The sequence below is a fragment of the Zeugodacus cucurbitae genome, chromosome 6, assembly GCF_028554725.1.
Source record: "Zeugodacus cucurbitae isolate PBARC_wt_2022May chromosome 6, idZeuCucr1.2, whole genome shotgun sequence".
Taxonomy (NCBI): domain Eukaryota; kingdom Metazoa; phylum Arthropoda; class Insecta; order Diptera; family Tephritidae; genus Zeugodacus; species Zeugodacus cucurbitae.
The window spans coordinates 521,964-543,204 of record NC_071671.1 but is presented as its reverse complement, the minus strand read 5'-3'; the positions used below and the strand labels follow the sequence as shown (position 1 = coordinate 543,204).

Genomic DNA, 21,241 nt, shown 5'->3' with positions numbered 1-21,241 from the left:
ACAATACTTACGATGTACAACCGCATAGCTAATACCTTATGAAGTTTTATAAGTTACTTATGATTGATAGATGAATTTTTAAAGTGTACTAAATTATATAAACACATATACATATATAAATGAAATATGAAGATCATCATTACTAAGTAAAAGCATACCTATGTATGGATATACTATATATTAAAAATTCAAAAAACTCATAGAGAAAACGTTGTGTTTTTACTTTTGGAGTTTATTATCTTCGCAAATACAAAATATTTTAAAACCATAACAGTTTCCATTTTCATAAATAATTCTTAATGTCTTGAAATTAGTAAGTTTTCAAGACATTGACCACCACGCATACTTCACACGTTTATTAGGAAATGTGGCCTCACGTGACCCCTCAACCTGTTCCGGTTTGTTGACATTTTGAATGATCGCATGGGATTTAGTCTCATCATATATTAAGGGGTCTCGTGAGATCGAGTTATGCTTACATTTTATGTACTCACTTGATGCAATTCCATTTAAAAGATAGTTATGACTTGCGATACAAAACTTTTTTTAAGGTACAGAAAGCTGTGTGTATTTTGGCATCGGGCCAAGTTAAGACTCGAGGAAAATCGATCAACGAATTTATCCACGTCCATATTTTTTTATTTTTAAAGTAAAAAGTCTCATTTTTCTGGATGTTTGCCGATTATATCAGTTAATGTGTGAGATATCTTTAAAAAATCGTTTAAATGTTTATTAATGTGTTAACCTTATAATTTTGAGTTGATAAACCTTTGTTTGTGTTTTTTTTCCATTGTAACTATATGCTGGGGTAAATCAATGCTTTTATTCAGAATCTGGGGTCTTGAAGTTATGCAACATGTTCGGAGTATATAAATATAACAAACTTATTGAAATTTCACTTTGTACACAAAAAGCAGTATATTAGACACATTCAAACTCTACTTCAGATTTTCTAAGTGTTTTTGAAATATATGCCAGTTTATTCAAATATTAACTGAGTAACAAATTTCTGCATTGCTATCCGAAAAATAGATAATTGAATAGATTCATTTATCATTCAGTTTCGGAACACTCTTAAAATATATTAATGGATAAATGTAAGAATTTACATGAGTGATTAATGTATTTAATTTAAAATTTATCGCAAGTAAGTTCATATTGCCAGTGTTTAACAACGTATTGCGGTTGTTCGAAGTCTCTTTTATTTCTATTCATGTCTCTTTTTGAACGCATCTCTACTTTATTCAGATTCGTTTCCTTTACTACTTTATTTGTTTCGCGTATAGGCAACACGACTTCTCCAAAACTAAAGTTTTCAGATTTAGAAGTATTTTTGTTGTCTATAATGGACGTAAGTGTCGTTCGAAACCATGTTGGCCTCTGAATCAATCTTCGTCATAAACGAGAAACAGAGGTACGTGTGTTCTCCTGCATTTGATCCCTATGAAGTATATATACGCAGAGCGCCAAGATGCCTAAAAGAATAACAACTATAATAATTAGTGTAAAGAAACCCTTTCGGTAACGAGCAGCATCAGCAGTGGCCTCCTTTAAGAGTTTTTGTTGGCCAAATGGTATATTACTACCATCATAGGTCCCTTGGTCATCGTAGTTTTGTATATTTGATATAAAAATCTGCCAAAAGTTGTAAACCCTTTTCAAATGTAAAACATAACCGTAACTTGTATGATTTGCAGTATAAATTGTTGCTTGGTTATGATCACTGCGCCCTTGATTATTCCTATTTATTCTCAAGAATCCATTATCGACATAATCCTTTTCATTGTGTAGCAATCTATCAATATCGACTGTATTTTTAATAAAATCCGACAAATAGTTTCTACCCATTTCTAGCCGCATGTCTTTGTCTCCCTCGCCAATATTATAAATGAATTGGTGTTCATCTGTATAGGGTAGCCATTCATTAGGTTTGGAACTCAAACTGTATGTGTCTCTTCTACTTTTTATGAAAGTTATAAAAAGGCTGCGAAACTTTCGTGAAAGACGGCTCTCTTCAATTGACAAACGTCTTCTGGATACCTGTTGGAATACACTGGGCCCAAGCAACAAAGGTAAGTCGGCTGAATGTGGTGCTCCTCCGAATAAATTCACTTTTCCACGTAGATCCATAGGTTTGGGAGAGTCGAAGACGTATGCAAACACTGGAGATGAAATTCCATAGTCTTTCGAAGTTAGCAGATTAAGTAACCTGTAAAACGGCAACTCGTAAAAGTACTCCGATATAAGGCGTTGCAATGTGTATAGCAAATGCTTTGTACTTTCGCTCGCCTCTCCGCTAAAATAGAACCAGTTTATTGCATATTTTACCTTTGTTCTTGTTTGCATATTGAATCTTCGTAATATACTTGGTACCACAGTGTAGTCCACATAATCGCGGATAGATTGATAGCTTTCACGAGCTAAATTTAACCATCGCTGCTCTAAAAATGACCCTTCATTAGATGTAATACCAATCAGCATGGGGCCTATAGTGCGGGCGATTGTTTGATTTCTTAATAGATCGTCGTAAGCAAATGGTAAGATAGGTCCAATATGAAGCGTGCCATTGCGATGATCATATATACTCTCAAAGGCATTCAGCAGGTCGCTAATACTTTTTTGTCTCAGGCAATATCTGAGTTGACTACTGGGTTTTTCAAATTGGCAACCCAGTTTCTCCACTAACACTTTCGACGCTTCCTTGACACTTTCCTGGGTTCTCAATGATTCTGCCAAGTCTCCGCTGGACATTATAATAAGTTTAGAAAAAATATTATCTGCAGCAGTTGGTCTCATGACAGCATGTGCTATGGCACATGGTGCACCACTTGTGCCATGTCCTAATAATGTTATCTGGTTTGGATCTCCGCCAAAGTGTTGAATATTATTTTGTATCCAAAGAAGTGCCAAATGTTGGTCTTGAAGTCCTAGATTTCCGGCCAACACGTCGTTATCCATAGCAATCCATCCAAATATGTTACTACGATACTGTATAGAGACAACGACAACATCCTCCAAGGCTAAATCTACGCCGGACACACGATTTTGAGACCAATCATAAACCATCTCCTCTCCAGTGATAAGTACCAATACAGATTTCTTGCCTGTATTTTCAGTCTTAAAGCAAAACGACGACAACAATTAATATCTATTTTTAACCAAATCTAGAGGCGAACTCGAAATTTTTAGTATACATATGAAGATCTGAAATACATACCTCTGAAACCCAAATATTTAAATATAAACAATCTTCGTCCATTGCTGTTTCGCGAGGATGATTTCCATCACTTATTTCATCATAGATCGTGTCGGAGGGCTGCGGGCAGAGGGGACGCATACTCATAGCCTGAAGAGTACGATTCCAGCCTTTATGCGCCAATGGAGGCTTTATACATAAATATACATGAAACCCACAAATATATATAGAATCACTAATTTAAATAGTAAATCCCGTTAATCAATAAGTAGAAGTTTATACCGACACTCAAATTAAAATTAAAATATTATGTATCAAGTGCAAAACATATGGAAATAATTGATGTGAAACAATAACAATAATATTTTAAAGTTGTATATATGTATGTGTATATACATATATATTCACCCATATTTACATTATTATTTACATATTTTTTAGAACCTTCAATAAATCACATTTCATGATTATTATTTCAAGAATACCTTTTAGTTAATATACATTATGTATATATAAATAAATGGATCTTCGTGGAAAAGTGAATAAATATGAACATAATTTTGCCATAATTTTCTAAGTTACTCCAGGCGCATGGTCAAACGTGTATATAAACAGTTGAAACAGCCAACCGGAAGCAGCTTTGTTTCACTTTACTTCACAGTCAAATGCATATGCACATATATTCATATGTATGATTGTATTTGTACATGAAAATATTAAAAAGTAAAAAGAGGTGATCAGAAATCCCCATTTATTATATACATTATGTATACTCGTACAAGCGTGCATATGTTTATAAAATCTGTTGTTCTAATTTGCATGTTGGAATTTCAGTTAACACAAGTACGTATAGTATCCATATGTACGTATGGATGTGTCATATATGTATGTGCGCAAGTTAATGGTACTATAAGTGAGTACTTTATATGTAGTAATTGATATCTAATAACATTTTGCGAATGCCAAAAAAGTTCTTTACCGCAAAACGTAGATCGCCAACAGGTGGTTGCGCGTAAGGCACACCGAGAAATGCGTACACAGCAGTTCGAGATGTATCCGGGAAAATCTTTAGCTGTAAGACCGCAAGCAGCGAATTGAAATATGTACAATAGTTCAATTATATGTAAATGCATGCATACCCCAGTTATGGACCCTTGGTCCAGTAAAATATTTATACGCTGGCCGTTGGTCGTCAATAACAGCAATAACAACAATACAATCGAATTTCTAAACAGTTCCATGTTGGAGCCGATGGATTAATCCTTTTTTACTTGTTTTTTTTTTAATAAAATTATTCCCGAGTCTGTGTATCCAGTAAAATTACATATATATCACATATTCAAAGAGAACAAAATTAATTTTATGCTTAAGCTCTTAGGTGTATTTGAATACTAAAACCCTTTCTGCTGATGGATGGTGGATGAAGTTCTGAAATTGTATATGCGGTATTTCCAAAGCAATTAGTTATACAAAAACAAATGCAATGACCATAAATTGTACGTACCATGTATGTATGTAAGTGTACTTCTTTAACATACATATGTACTCCATATAATTTAGATCAAAATGAATATTGTATATTGCCATCATTGTTATACATAAATACATGTGGTAAATGAAATTCACATTACTTTCGATGCTTTGTAATTGAAGTAAATATGTATACGGTTTACTAAATTTATTATGCATATTGGTATTAGAAAAATTAGAAGCGAATTGCGAAGTATATGCAGATATACTTTAGAAATGCGAATTTGTTGCTAAAACGACAAACTGTAAATAATAAGTTAAATGCGAACTAAACTTAAGAAAAAGATTAAACAGGAATTAGCGTATTCAGCATATTAATTGTGGGAAAAGGCATACTAAAAGAGAGTGTGGGTGAGAGCTTTACATGGTAAGCGACTGATTATCCGATTTCCACACTATAGCACGAAATAACCAAATTCAGACTGACGCTCTATCGAATTCAAATAGGCAGCTGAAGTATTAATACAGTTATAGTAAAGTACTTTTTGTTTTTTTTAGAATAACGTTATTTTGAGGAGGATAGAGTTGTCCTATTCAATAGCAATGTTCGTTTACAATAGCAATTTCTTAACGTACCGGGTAATATATGTACCTAGTTTCATCAAAGCTTCTAAATTTTTTGTGCAATTAAAGTAGGTTTGGACATACGGACGAACCAACGAAAACGATAGTTTTCGGTGTTACATTAAACCGTTATTAATAGTAAAATACTATGTTTGAGTTGGCAGCATTTAAAGATCAAGTAAATCAAATGTAATCTACACTGTTTAAAATAAACGAGATAAATGCTTTTCAGAATCTGCAACATTCCCAGATCGAATAACAAGTGATTTTAGTTGTAGCGTCAATTAACGGTGATGTCAGTCGATAATCGAAGTATCAGTTCAACTGAAAAAAGAAATTATGAAATATACTTTTCAATAACATAAACTGTGTAACCATTCATTGGCAAAAAAATCTTTTAAAAATGGTTAATTATAATTATTATTTGTAATCATATTATTTTTAATAGCTTACACACTTTCTAAAAAATAACAATATATTTAATTTATGTAACTTCTTACATACCTGCATGGTAAAACGTTGAACACAACATACAATTTATGGATATCAAACAAAGTCATCGCCCTTTTCATCTGATTTGTGTAAGTATATATTTATTGTATTTCGGCATGTTCATGTTTAAGCTCTTTTTAAGAGAAGGGTTCGCCTTAAAAATGAATATGTTCACTTCTTATTTTTATTCAATAATAAACATTTTTTATTAAATTATAACTAAAGTCCCTTTTTTCAAATTGTGGCTTTTAAGAAATATTAACACAAACGAGCCAAAGCGAGTGTGATTAGTGTCATATTTATTTATACACTATCATATGCATATATGTGTACACTTTTATGTACATACATATATATATATATATTTACATATACATTAAAAAATTTAACTAAATATCATAAATTATTAGAGTTTTCATATATTGTAAAAATAGCGACCTAAAGTAATCACCATCATGTCATGTCATCATCATCAACATCATTATATGTTAACTTATAACATCTTATAAATATAATTACAGAATCTAAATTATTGTGGCTGTGACTTATCATAAATGGCATTTTACATACAAATAACTTCTTACTAATTTATATAAATAGTTGTGACACTTTATTCGGTACACTATATCCATACTCGCACGTAAACATTCACGTAAAGGTATGTATCTTTGCCAAACCTTGCAAGCTATATAACTTTAACTGCACGTCTATTATTGCAATAAATACATTTGATCTGTAAACCTGTGACTTAAAACTACTTTTATAGCTTTCCATTTGTATTTTGAATACAGTTAAGTTTACTTTTGTGGTTGATAAACACAGATTAGTTAAGCTTAACTTTATAGCTTGTGCTTATGTAGTGCTAGCTACCGACCAACTCAATTTGGCGGTACTTCTTACGTAGATTGGACACTGGATCCCGATACAATACCGGATCAAGACGTAAATTTGAACGTATCAACGGCATATATCTGTATATCGAAAGAATAAAAATTGATTATTTTTTCAAGTGTGACATATATAATTCGTATTGTAAGTATATTCATACCCAAAAACTGCAGCGAACGTATTGAGACAACTTTGCCGTTGAATGAAATGATCTGGATCATTCCACGGAGAATGTCCCGTTTCACGATCCTTATAGCCTTTGCGCTGTGTCACTTTAATCGGTGGTTTTCTCGTTACATGCGATACAAGCAAATTCATTAGGATATCTTCACAATTGGATGATTGTTGTACAGTCTTAAGAAGCAATAATGATAGCCAATTGGTGTACAAGTAATTATAGTATCGATGATAGAAAGCTGCACCAGTCAAGACAATGGAATAGTAATTGGTCCACTTAGATGTGTATCCCCACGCATTCTTTAAAATATTTCAAATAAAATAGTTAGTTAATTTTTACTTCACGAATCAACAAATGATCAAAATATGGCACCTTTGAATCGTCCCAGAAGTGAGCCCGCGCCGGATAACCAACAATACGATCTGGAAAATCTCGCCAAACTGTGTATGCAAAATCCAATTCGTCCGTATTGAGTATAGAGTCCTCATCTAGTGAGAGCACTGCATCTGTTTGGATTTCGGGATATGGATAAAAACGTTGTGATATGCTTGGGCGCTCATCAAATACATCTAAAGTTTCCTCTCTGTTGATTTTTGAATCTTGATGATTAATAGACACTCCACCGGAACGTAAAGTACCATTATAGAACTTTTCATTGACATCATTTTTGATAGATCGAGATGATTTACCAATACTTAAGCCACTTAAAGTTATTATATGGAATGGTATATGGTAAGTCGAAGGCCATCTCTTTTTAGATGGAATAGGGCGATCAGCCGCCCAGAGAACCAAAATCTACAAATTAGTTTTAAAAGAAAGTTAGAATATTTTTGTTTTTGTATACCAACAAATAGATATCGAGCTTACTCTATCTACGAATTGACTTTTTGAAATAGTTTTGATTAACTTGTATAGCGCAGTGTTCGGGCCCAGAATCGAACCAATTTGTACATAAATAACAGCCGTGTAATTGTGGCGGGGTTCAACTCCCATGGAATCCAATAAAAATGGCATATACCTAAAAACGAGATACAAAAAACAATTGCTTTTGAATGGGTATCTCCACAAATTTAAATATTTTTCAAATTTTACCTAGAACTATCAGCAAATGTTGGAAGTGTTAGAAGAGCGCCAGGCGATGTATTCCAAATAAAAGTATTGCGAACTGGATAATCTGGTAGGCGCTCACGGATAATCTAATAAAATTAAATTTATTGAGAAGTATGACAAATTTGGTATATCAGTTATAACAAAGGACATGAAAAATTAATGAATACATGACTGTAAGATTTCGAAATAAATAATATCTGTATAATAAAGAAAAATGTTTATAGTTTTCACTATGATATTAATATGAAGAGCTTCAACCAACCGCCTACGTAAAATCGGTTTATTTTAAAATGATTTTGTAGTCAGTCACCCATCCATAAAAATTATGATTAACACTAAAATAACATTTACAGTGGAGACCTAGTGTTAGAGTTAATTAATAAGCAACACATATATTTACACATGTGGTGTTCATGATATGGGAAAATAGTTTTATTTCAATAGGAAGCGAAACACGGTAAAGATTTAATAAAAACCAACTGGACTATGTAAGAAACTGCAAACTACCAATTGCTTGACGAGGGAATATTGTTATTAGAAACAGGCTTTGTAGATGTTGTTGGGGTCCTGCACTAGAGCCATTTCTTAACGGAGTAGGGAAATAGATTTAGGAAAAACGGCACTTGCATTGTATGAAATGTGTAATCGTTAATGAAAACAAAATTACGAATTAAGCCTGTCAGCTCGCAATTCATTCGTCTTTGAACATACTTTTTATTTGTACGAAAATGTAGACGTGTTCCGAATGTACAAACATACATAACATACATATACATATTACTGAGTTGACTAAAACTCAATTTATTCTCATTAAAATATTACGCAAATATTTTACTCTCAACATTCCGTGGTATTCGGCTTATTACTGCAGTATTTTTATTGTAATATATTAATATATGTACAAAGTATATACATTTATTATATATGTATATTCATGCATATATGTACGTAGATGTAAAAGCAGAAACATATGGGCAGTATAACCATTAATATACATACATACACATAGGAACGCAGAAGTGAGCACAAGAGAGCTGTATAAAACTTGTGAGTGCGCACTGGTTACTTTTCTCGGGCTTTTGCTGTTGCCTCACCTAATTCCGTCGATGATGATTTCATTTTTTGTTTTGGCCCACCACCATTTGTAAGCGAACGTACAACATTTTATTCAGTTGATTTTTTCCAGTCAAACAAAGCAGAGGTGCTAACATAATTGGATACATTTAACAAATCAATTTGTTTCAACTTGAAATAATTACCAAGTGCCTGAGATCTTCAAAACTACGTTACTAATTCGCTCAGTACAGGGCATATACACAAACAAATATTTGAGCTGTGTAATTGCAATAAATAAACAAAAGCTAACAATATGTCGCAAAAACGTGTCTCAGTGTCTACCCGGATATCTCGCGCCTCGACTTCCACACCAGTGGGTGGACAGTCAGGACGTGTCGGGGCCACGAGCCCTGGCGCCACTAGTCCTACGCGCACAACTCGGATACAGGAGAAGGAAGAACTACAGCATTTAAACGATCGTCTAGCCTGTTATATTGATCGTATGCGCAACCTGGAGAATGACAATAATCGTTTAACGCAGGAACTCCAAATCGCACAAGACACAGTTAATCGCGAGGTGTCCAATATTAAAGCAATGTATGAGAAGGAACTGGCAGCAGCACGTAAGCTATTGGATGAAACTGCCAAAGAAAAAGCTAAGCTAGAAATTGACATCAAACGTTTATGGGAGGAAAATGATGACCTCAAACAAAGGTAAACAACTACAAAATATGTAAAATCAATGTACCATTTGCCGTGCACATACATACATACATACATACATACGTAATTACAAACTTTTCTTATATGTAGGTTTTTAATGCGTCAACGCTAAATTCGAGTATGTACATATGTACATATGTACGTACGTATTAATCAATGATGTCATAGTGAATTTGTTGTGTTTTCGAGTTGTTATGCTCGACGCTTTAACAACACATGGCAGTAAACTCAAACTCAAATATGATAATGAATGATGTCATTTAGAGTAGAGGAAAATATGTTGTTAGAAGGTAACAGACTACTCACATACCTTCACATAGTTTAAGCAAATGCATACACAACAAAATGAGAGTTATTCGTAATTGTTGTTTACATATTACATACTTATGTTTAGCCAAAACAAAAAACTTGCCAAACGCGTTTAGGCCTTAATAATTCATTATTGTCAATATTTATTGATTTTGTTTTGTTTTTGTTTTTGTTTCTCATCGAAAAGATTAAGTCAAACCCACAAAGCCACGCGTTATGTTTTGTATATAAATAAATTCCGCGGCAAGCACTAAATTAAACTAAAAAAAACTTATGCGGCCATGAAGGTCGGCTCCCCTTCAGATACAGCGCATAGCGTTAGGCGTGATGTCATTTTGCCGAAAATAAAGATTATTACAATCGCACTAAATCGAATGGAGATGGAGCATAAGCACAAACTGTACCAGCATAAAAAGAGCATACAGAACCACAAACGCACATAATTAACTCGAAGAAAGAATGGCAATAATAGCTATAACTTGTTGGTATTTCTAAAATTGACTCTTTCGCATTTTTGTGACAATTTCACGATAGCAACCTTGAATAAACACACATACACTAAATGTAGTATACATTTCAATACACATACCTATACACTCACATGTATTTATGTACATTCGCACTACATTTAGGTATTTCTCTCTTACTGTATTTTCCCACTTGTGCTCTGTGCTGCCCATTAATAAAGCTCATTTATATGCTCAAATATGATAGACTCGCAAAAGTCGCAAAAGTCTCGATTAACAGGTTCTCATTAGGAACCAAAGTCTTAGAGATACACATGCACATGAATATTGTGAAAATTCTCTCAAATCTCACGTTTCGCGAATATTTTCCATGAGTTTCGGTTTGATTAATGCTCATGTTTTCCGGATATAGATGAAGATGTACAAGCGTTTTGAAATTTTGCAAATAAATCTAAAAATTTTTTAGAAATCATATTTTCTTTTCATGAACTCAATTACTAATTACTTTTACTATAGTGATAGAAGAGTAAAAGGTATAAACAACTTGGTTTGGCATCATATGTGCATACATACAAATGTATTTATAATGCAAATTTAGGTAATTGGAAATATGAAGATAGAAAGTATGTTTCTCATACATACATACGTTATTACATCTGAGCCGGTCTTATACAAAAATACCAGCGATGATGTCATTTGACAAATTCAATAATTACTCTGCACGTCTCAAACTCGTTTGATATAGTGGCTACATACATATGTATGCAAGTATGTATGTGGATACGATTTTTGAATATTTTGTATTATTATTATATTTTTGTATTGCTTCTATTATCTTGTCTGTGATTTGGATAAAAATATTGTACTAATTTGTATTTTATATTTTTGTTTAAAAAATAGACTAGATAAAAAAACAAAGGAGTGCGCAATTGCTGAGAATAGTGCACGTGTATATGAATCTCGCTACAATGAAGTTAACGGTAAGTACAACCAGGCTTTGGCTGATCGCAAGAAGGCCGAAGATCAAGCTAAAGACCTCGCAATTGAAAATGAAAGGCTGCGTAAGCAACTCGAAGATCTTCGCAAGCAGTTTGAGGCTGAAACTTTGGCTCGAGTTGATTTGGAGAATCAAAACCAAAGCCTCCGTGAGGAACTTAGTTTCAAAGACCAAATTCACAGCCGGGAACTGACCGAAACTCGCTCACGCCGTCAAATTGAAATCAGTGAAATCGACGGCCGTTTATCCAAGCAGTATGAAGCTAAACTACAACAATCCCTCCAGGAGCTGCGCGATCAGTATGAGGCCCAAATGCGCGCTAATCGCGAAGAAATTGAATTACTCTACGACAATGAAATCAAAAATCTTCAAGCAGCCGCAAACAGAGCAGCCAACGCGTCGGCACATGCAACCGAAGAAGTTCGCCTTATGCGTACGAAAATTGACGGTCTTAATGCTAAGATTCAAGATCTGGAGAACACCAATGCAGGCCTAAATGTAAGATCATGTAGTTTTTTTACTTTTAGTAAATCTTTTGTAACTCTTATATTGATTTCTACTTTTAGGCGCGCATACGTGAACTAGAAAATCTCTTAGATAGTGAGCGTGCTCGCCACAATCAATATATATCTTCATTGGAGGCCGAACTCCAACGTATGCGCGACGAAATGGCACAACAATTACAAGAGTATCGTGATTTAATGGACATCAAAGTGTCACTGGATCTCGAAATTGCCGCTTATGACAAACTTTTATGCGGAGAGGAGCGGCGCTTAAACATTTCATCGCCCACTCGTCCCGGAACTAGCACAAACACCGACTCAGGGTATTCAAATGGTACTCATTTATCTGTTAGCTCCACGTCACGTTCAGGACGTGTCACACCCAGCGGTCGCCGCTCGGCAACACCTGGCGCTGGTGGCAGCGCTAGTGCAGTCAAACGTCGTCGTACCGTTATTGATGAATCGGAAGATCGTAATTTGTCCGAATTTTCCGTTAATTCTGCCGCTAAAGGTGATTTGCAAATTGTCGATGCCGACAGTGAAGGACGTTACATTAAACTGCACAACAAAGGCAGCGAGGAGATCCATTTAACCGGCTGGCAACTAACTCGCATCGCCGGCGATGAGGAATTGGCTTTTAAATTTTCGAGAGGAGCGAAAATTAACGGTGGTGCTACAGTTACAATATGGTCAGTAGATGCCGGTGTTGCCCACGATCCACCACAGAATCTGGTAATGAAGAAGAAATGGCCAGTTGCTGATTCAATGCGCAGCGTTCTGGCAAACGCTGACAAAGAGGTGAGAATCTTGTCGATTTACAACACTTGTAGCATGTGTCACATCTGCAGCCACTGTCAACACTTAGAGTTTCTGATCGACCAGTAAATTAGCTAAATTTTTACTTTAGTTACTGTGAATAAAACTAACCCTCTTTTCAATTATCTGTTTTTTTAGGATGTTGCCAGCTACGACCGTGTTCGTTCAAACATTTCCAGTCACGCGTCCAGACATCGCACATCAGGCAGTGGTTTCACACTCGGTTCAGGAGCCGGTTCAACAGGCGTAAGAAGTCTCTTCTCACTACTTTTCTAAGAGTGCACCCCCCGCAGGTGTTCCAGATAAATATCTATCTTTACACTATTATATACATAGTATATATGTATGTAACTATTAAGGGTAAACTAGCACAAACAGAGTTAATTAAACTTTTAAGTTCTTTATGTGCATTTAAACATATCCTAAACTTTAAGCCAAGACTTTGTAAGGACTTTACGTTCAGCACAACACTTTAGCAGTTTCAACAGTTTTATTGTCCACTATTAAATTGCGAGGGTTATCGTAAAATACATCAAGTTATAAACTCAGAGCTACTTAAAAATGTCTACTAGGACATAAAATACGTTTTCACCAAATCAAATGTACAAAACTAAATGTAATTTACAACTTTATTTTACATTAAATATGCATTTAAATATGGTCAAGACAATGGACTTTTATTTATCGATATTTGTAGTAGAATTAATTGGGCTTACTAGCTTAATATTCGACAACCTGTATCCCCATTACGTTGTGGTAAAAAATCAAGTTAAGGATCGGAAGCAAGCGAGACTATCGCGAATATGTTCCATTACAATATCTCTAGTTGAAATATTAAAATGTATTTCCCAGTTTTTGATTTATTAGATTGCGACTAGGTTGTAATAAATATGATACGATATGGAATTTTGAAATATGTGGCGGGAGCATTAAAGTCGCTTTAACATTTCCACACATATTGTCAAACAAAAATGCGCATATTAATGTGCTTCGAACAGACCTTAACGCTTAACGGCATATATTATATTCTTCCATTTTTCATGAATTGGATAAAACCAGAATTCCGATAAATTAAATATCATCAGATAATTCTTGAATACTGATACCTTTAAAATTTTCATATCAACGAGATTGAACACATTTAAAATTATGATTTTTAATTTCTTTAGATTCCGATAAGTAAATAATCAGAATTATGTACATAGAAAAAATAAGTTGCTCAAATAATGAGAGCAAAGTTTCAGAATTATGTATGTAAATACATATATTTATGCGTATTTGATAGCAATATATATAAAATTATGCAGTGGAAGGATATGTGGTGATCAACTCATGATGATTATGATTATATTTTATTATTGCGACTCACCTCAAACGTGGTAAACACAATTTTTTCTATTGATCCAAAATAGCGTTCCCATAGGACTTGGGTTTGCTGGCGCAAAGCCAAAATTCGTTCTAACGAAATGGAGCGTACTACTTCCGGCACCTGAAAATATGCAACGAAACACATTTTATAGACATTACAAATACATATGTGAGTATGTATACTCTATAATCGTGTTAAAAAAATGTTTGTTCGCCATTTTGAAATCACATCCATAGCGCATTTCAATGCAACGTTATCAAAATATGTAGTAAGTAGTTACATAAAAAAGCGCAGTATGGTGTTTTGTCTACAGCTCTTTTCTGTGTATAATTACGTATGAACAATTAGCATACGTATTGGCAGTGTAAAATAAAAATAACAACATTCAATTTACTCTCTAAATGAGTGATAATTATATATTTAATTTCATTTGAGTTTTCATTACAAAGTTAGCCTACCTGTAGCAATAATCGTTCATCTGCCCAAATGACAGCATCCTTCCAATCTATTTTTGACTCAAACGGTAGAACCCACCCATTCGATAGTAAAACTGGAATGCAACCTGCTTGCAGTGCTTCTAGAAACCTTGGGTTAAATGGAAATGGTGATAATTAGGAGAAGAGATCTATCAAATAAGCAAAACAGAATTAAAGACTTAATGAAACTTACCGAAATGATCCCAAACGTCGTCCACGCGGTACCAAACAAAACGTAGAGTTTTGCAATAACGTCTCATAGTCATATCTGAAATGTTTTCCATAACTCAACATTAAGCTCGATTCCAAAGTACTATTTATAATTTACTTGTCATATTCCCGATTGTCCTCATCACATCGTCCGTCCTGAAGTTCTCTCCAACTCTTGCCATGGCGACAAGTTGTGACTAAAATGATATCCCTACCATTATGTAGATGAAATAAGGAGTTTCGTGTCTCAGAACCAATTCCATGCACATATCTGATATGAATTAAAATAATTACCATTAGGTGCGCTCAAAATTACATTAACACATTGCTGTATAGTTTAAAAGTACACAAAAAAATTTTTTTTTAAGTATTATTTGAAGATTTTGAAAAGAAAACAAATTTTCTCATTGTCTTATTGTCTTATTGGAATTATATACATACGTATGTATGTATATACATAGATATGTACTGTATAGACTAAATGACGGTTTTCTTTCTGACTTGCTTGCTTCCAGCTTGCTCGTTTCTTTACGTTTACGAATAGATTGCATTATACATTTATCCTTCAAGGTATCTCATAAAAAAGGACTAACAGTGTCGAGACATCCTTTATCTGGGCATCCTTTATTTAGAATTAAGCTTCATACCAATTTCTTTGGGAGTTCGTTCAGTGGGTATATGCACTGACTTTTGGACCAGAAATCTAGCGAAGCTATCATTGTCAAAATAATATATGGTTAAGAACGGCAACGGACGTGCCACATTTGCAGCTAATATATCTTTATTTGAAGTAACTCCTACTCCAAAATTTACAACATACGGGTATTCATACGTTTTCATCATAAAATATTGTATATACAGTGGAACTTCCATAACTCAAACTTCTATAACTCGAAGATCTCCATAACTCGAACTCTTGAAGTGGCAATAGAAGTCAAATTTCTTACAAATTTCCTTCCATAAATCGAACTTTTCGACCAGGCCATAATACAAAATTTAAAATTTTACTATCACGGAAAATTTTTAAAAGAGTCACTATATTCGTATGGAGGTGAAAAAGAAAAATGATATTACACTTATAAATTTCATAAATCATGTAACAAAGGCATGAAATACAGACATCAAGAGCCAAACAATAGCAAAGTGCAACAAACTAAATTATAGAAAACATGTGTTAATGTATTATATTTCAATAAAACTTTTTGCGAAGTAAATAACTAAAACTGTGGATAAATCTATATTTTACAGCTTTATGAAAAATACATGTTTTAATGAAAATTTCTATAATTCGAAGTCTCTCTAACTCGAAGTTTTTTGTGGAGTATGGCGATTCCAGTTAGAGAAGTTCCACTGTAGTACATATATATGTATATGTAAATAAAGATTTAAGTAAGAAAAAAGTATGTAAACACCAAAACAGATGGAAATAATCTACAACATGAATGTTCGACCATCCGAATTACATGTGTATGATGTGAAAGAAAGTGGAAAATCAGTAAATTAATGAAAAAAAAGTTATGCGGAAAAAGGAAGGTAATAAACCAAGAGATGTGAAAATAAAAACAATATGGAAAAATTCACTCCATGATTCATTATATTCAGCTAGCATAAACTGATTTTTGCACGATTTAAATGCTCGCAAAATCCATATCTAAGCAAATGCACAATCGAACATACATGCACGAATAGCAGTCTAAGTATCGTGCATTCCCCTTAAAATCGCAGTTCACTGCAGTTTATTGCCTTGAACGATTGTACCATGCACCGCACCGCATCGCAGATGTGATGAATGCCAAGTGAATAATGTGGAGATATGCAATACTCTATAAATTGAATGGTAACCAACAGACTAAAAACTAATGTTGCAGAAGTCGTTACACCGCAAACAGCTGAACAACTGAAAAAGCATTGAATACAATGGTTAATTTTTTTAATAAGTGGAAGTTTTTTGTATGTAAATTACTTATGTGGATAAACGGATAATTTTAATAATTTGATATTTTTATCCTTAGTGCAATGTTTGGAAGGCTTCACTGGATAACAAACAATTGCGATATATACTTTATATGTTCTGTTTACTCAGCTGTCACGAGATCACCAATGGCAAGGAAGCAACGTAAACTATATATACTTCTTAAACACATTCAAACTTAAAAATCCATATACATACATATGATTATGTACTTACTTGTTTTATATTGATTACAATTATGTGTTTTTAGGCTAAACCGTCGCTTCATGTGGAAGCAAATGCATGTTGAAAATAAAGTTGTCGACATGGGCACGAGAGCATACCCCATGAAACATATGATCTCCGATCTAGCGCCCAATCGGCACACAATGCTTACAAGTAAACTAATGGATTATTTGCCTTCGGAAACCACCAGAGTAAAATATATAATACGCAACCCCTCAACGAAAAAACCTATGAAAATTATTAAAATTCGACCAAGTAAAAAAATTATTAAAATAATGACGAAGCCAACGATTACCACTGATACAAATACAGTAAATTCATACAAAGACTCAGTGCCAACGTATCTCAATAGTGACCAAATGGCGAATTTGGAAAAAGAACAAGAGTTAATTGCCGAAGGGCGATTGTCATTTAAAAGCGACGATGTGGATCAACATAATCACATTTCCGAGAATGAAAAGTATTCTCCACAGTTGAACAAAGAAACGACCGATGATCACAATTCCTGGTTACCACTTTTTGACTCTTTTGACTCGCCACTCAAACCCCATACACTAAGTCCATTGCACACCAGTATTATGGCCGAGACTCTGCCTAAACCGGAAAAACAGATTTCTCAACAATCACTTCTGTCCATTGGTGAGCAAAATCAACACATTGCCGATAATTACCACGATCAAAATTCAAATGGTTATGAAGTAACTGAACATATTGCTGAAGAATCTATAGCTCTACCTTTAACGCAGGGTTCTCAAATTAGTCTTCGAATCGGAACAGCTCCATCCAGATTTTCTTTAATTCAACCCACTAGCCCAGCGTATAGAGATAAATTTGCCCCGACAATCACAACAAGTACCTCGACAGAGGAGCCACCAAATTACCCGGCCAATTTCTTAAGACGATTCCATGAACGTTTACATACAGCTACAACCTTACCGCCTTCCAATATTGCAAACTCTGCCCCACCGATGAGATCAAAACAACGTAAAAATTCAGCAGAACTTAATGTCGATTGGACTCCAAGCAATATTAGTAGCACCAGAGAGACATTCAAGATGAGGGGTCGGTTTCAAGGTTTGCCCTCCCGGATTAAAAGTGAAAAATGGCCACCAGAGGTTGTATCTTCCTCGACTATGTCTCATTTTCCTCTAGATAATTTATCCACAACTGGCAACTTTGGCGTAATGAAATCCCTAGTATTAATAGCCAGCACTACAACACCAATATTAGCAACGGAATTCAGAGAGCAAGTCACCTCAGCTCCACCTGTCAGGTCAAGAAAACAACCACCATTAGCGACAATTAAGGTGAGGCAAAGCGTCGAACTACCAAAATTCCAAAATAAGAGAGAACATAATCGTGGATCAATTAAATTTGGTGACAAAATTTTTACGGAAGATTAGGTCTAGATTGTCACACAAAAAACTCTTAATTTTTCACTCTTCTGTTAATAAAAATAATATTATATTTACTAATAATAATAATAAGTAATAAAAACTAAATGAAATTAAAAAGATGAAATAACAAATAATCAAAACACAAATGTTACAATTTAAGAATTGCCTAATTGTAAAAATGATGTGCTGATGACAATGCTTAACGAGCACTTTACAAATGCAATTTTTGGAGAAATCTTGGATAAAGATTAATTAGTGATTTGCTCTGGCGCTTAGGTATATAGAATTACGAACTAGTCTTTTGTTGGTGTTTTATTAGTTACAGACACTCTATAATTAGAAAAGAACTTACGTGTAAGAATTATATTTATGAAAATTAAAAGTTATTGCGGTCATATTTTTTATGATTTTTTTCTTTCATCATGTGGAAGTATTCAATGTGTTTGAGTTCAAAGGACGGAAAAAAGTAAAGCGTTATAATTTCGTTTCGTTATATAATAAACCCAATGTTTAAACGCGCCGTTCATGAATAGAATTTTTAAGTGTTGAGATCAGCTACTGAAAAAAATTTCATCAGATAAGATTTAGAACTAACCTAAAAACAACTTTTTTGATGACATTTAAAGATGGTACATATGTATATTATATATATGTATGTATGAAGAAAATATGTTCATATACATATGTATTATTTGGTTAGATTAATGGTCATTGATAATCTTTGTCTGAACTAGATGTCTATAACATCCGCATTAAAAATACAATAAATACAATTTACATAGCTACATTCATTTACTCGTAAGATTAAAACTATAAAAACATTTTACGGTTTATAAAGATTTTTGGAAGACGGAAATTTTATTTGAGTCCAACTTTTTCTCTTTTCCCTTGTGGTTCCCTTTGACGTATTACCGTTTTTATCCCTCATATGGATTGCTTGTCGATCAAGCTAATTTCCTTATCGAACACAAGAAGTATGCGCCAAATTGTCTTAAGATTTGCAAGAAATGATTTTTCATTTACACGTTTTGAAACTAATTCGGCAGCTTCTCTCAACATTATTTGAGGAATATTTTCTGCCGCTACGGTAAAACAACTACAACATTCCAAAGTGGATATGGAACGTATAGGCAATTATTCGTTTTCTATATGAACATTTTCTACAATGATACAGCTTTAATACAGCTAAATAGCTTTATTATTGACTTAAGTGAATGTATATAAAATCATCTCCAACATTTTTTATATATAATTATAATTCAGTTCAAATTTTTAATTTATTTAAAAATTCATGTTATCTTACCTTTTTCCTTTAAAAGCTAATAAGTATTTTTTGTTTGCTGGAAAATTATTAGTTTGTACTAAGCCAGATGAGCCCGCACGTAAAGGAAACTGTTTATGAAACAGGGGAATGCTGATATCGAAGTTTGGACGTATTTGAAGTACACTCATGCTGGCTTTTGCTAGTATAGCTTCACCTGGATCGAAACCAAGAGAATCCTCCGCATAATCCGGCCATGTCCCTGAATACAAATTGAATATCAAATGATTTCTGCCATTGTTCCAGTACTGCAAGCGTGCTAGCCTTGATGGAACGTTACGAACATAGTCATTTGACAACGAATCTCGATCCAGGGTATCAATAGCTAAAACAAATAGACATGCCCGCTCCGGTTGGGACGTATAGTATCGAGATTCGCGAATTGCGGATAATATTTTTTGGTAATTAGCTGATACTGGAGGAGCAGCACCCAAGGAGTTTAAAGGTTCTGGTGGATACACATACACTAAAAATTCTCCGTAGCATTTGGTAAAGTCAAAACAACTTTCCATTCGGCAGGAAAGTGCCTTATTCAACTCATGTGAGGATTTTTGCTTATCGTCATCTAGCTTACTTGAATTGTCTGTTTTATCGATTCCAAGTGTCATATAAACGTTTTCTTTGGGTTGGTAACTGGGTAATTTTTCCAGGAGACGAGCGCGCGTTACTGCATCTACCACTTGAAGATTTCGGTGAGCACCATCACTTTTTTTGAGTCGATAACCACCAAAATAACAATATGCAAGAAATGCACAAGACACAAAAACCAAAATATACCGCTTTTTAGCTTGCATTTTATCTCCAATAACTTTTGTGAACACAACTTTACACAAATATTTTTGAACGCCTTAATTTATATTGTATACAAATGCAGTCAAGGTATATTTATGCCTTGTTTTAAATATTTTGCATTTTACATACATAGTTAAAAAACAATTTAAATAGCGACGGTGTACATAGTGTTTCATGATATATATCATTCATTAAATTGCACATATTTGTTTTTATCCCTCAATTTCTTGACATATCGTTCTTTTCGCAAACCAAAAACATGTTTTTATTGCACTCATTTTATTGATAGAGCAAAAACCTGGGTAAGTTATTATTATGATTGCATTTAGTAGGGGTATAAATGCAAAATCTTTTTATTTTCCTCATATTATCGTATTTTCTTGGCAGTATATACACATCGTTGCCGCCGACAACCCGAGGCGCGGTAGATTCAATGAAATCATAAATATATAAATATTATCATATTTTTATAACATACATATATTCTGTTTAATTAATTTTAATTTACTTAAACGACAATATTCACTATTAATATAGTTTTCGACACATAAATTTGGAGTCTAAAATCTATTGCCCGACCAGCCCACTGTTGGAAATTTTGACGTAAACGACGACTACACGCACACATTCAACTCCACTGCCTAAACACA

The 21,241-nt window shown here is 33.9% G+C and overlaps 4 protein-coding genes across 5 annotated transcripts; 2 read left to right on the top strand and 2 right to left on the bottom strand.

The window, feature by feature from the left end:
- Positions 1-223: 223 nt before the first annotated feature.
- Positions 224-5,717, bottom strand: LOC105213410 (cocaine esterase). Its single transcript, XM_011186226.3, has 4 exons — positions 4,336-5,717; positions 4,176-4,268; positions 3,218-3,385; positions 224-3,117 (listed from the first exon to the last, which is right to left on the bottom strand). Exons 1-4 carry the CDS (start codon positions 4,435-4,437, stop codon positions 1,396-1,398), a joined length of 2,085 nt encoding a protein of 694 aa, XP_011184528.2. The 5' UTR covers positions 4,438-5,717; the 3' UTR covers positions 224-1,395.
- A 493-nt stretch (positions 5,718-6,210) lies between these two features.
- LOC105213414 (exostosin-1) lies at positions 6,211-21,241 on the bottom strand. The gene is made up of 10 exons (XM_011186232.3): positions 19,782-21,241; positions 15,003-15,155; positions 14,868-14,942; positions 14,657-14,783; positions 14,199-14,318; positions 7,941-8,044; positions 7,716-7,866; positions 7,221-7,643; positions 6,831-7,147; positions 6,211-6,753 (listed from the first exon to the last, which is right to left on the bottom strand). Exons 1-10 carry the CDS (start codon positions 20,591-20,593, stop codon positions 6,645-6,647), a joined length of 2,391 nt encoding a protein of 796 aa, XP_011184534.1. The 5' UTR covers positions 20,594-21,241; the 3' UTR covers positions 6,211-6,644.
- Positions 9,092-13,227, top strand: LOC105213413 (lamin-C). 2 transcript variants are annotated; one of them, XM_011186230.3, is made up of 4 exons: positions 9,092-9,728; positions 11,414-12,008; positions 12,077-12,894; positions 12,968-13,227. In XM_011186230.3, exons 1-4 carry the CDS (start codon positions 9,328-9,330, stop codon positions 13,077-13,079), a joined length of 1,926 nt encoding a protein of 641 aa, XP_011184532.2. In that variant the 5' UTR covers positions 9,092-9,327; the 3' UTR covers positions 13,080-13,227. The 2 variants fall into 2 exon arrangements, with proteins under 2 accessions (XP_011184532.2, XP_011184533.2); XM_011186231.3 differs by having other exon boundaries at positions 9,096-9,728; positions 12,077-12,811.
- LOC105213411 (uncharacterized) lies at positions 16,190-18,718 on the top strand. Its single transcript, XM_011186227.3, has 3 exons — positions 16,190-16,834; positions 16,897-17,000; positions 17,107-18,718. Exons 1-3 carry the CDS (start codon positions 16,802-16,804, stop codon positions 18,482-18,484), a joined length of 1,515 nt encoding a protein of 504 aa, XP_011184529.2. The 5' UTR covers positions 16,190-16,801; the 3' UTR covers positions 18,485-18,718.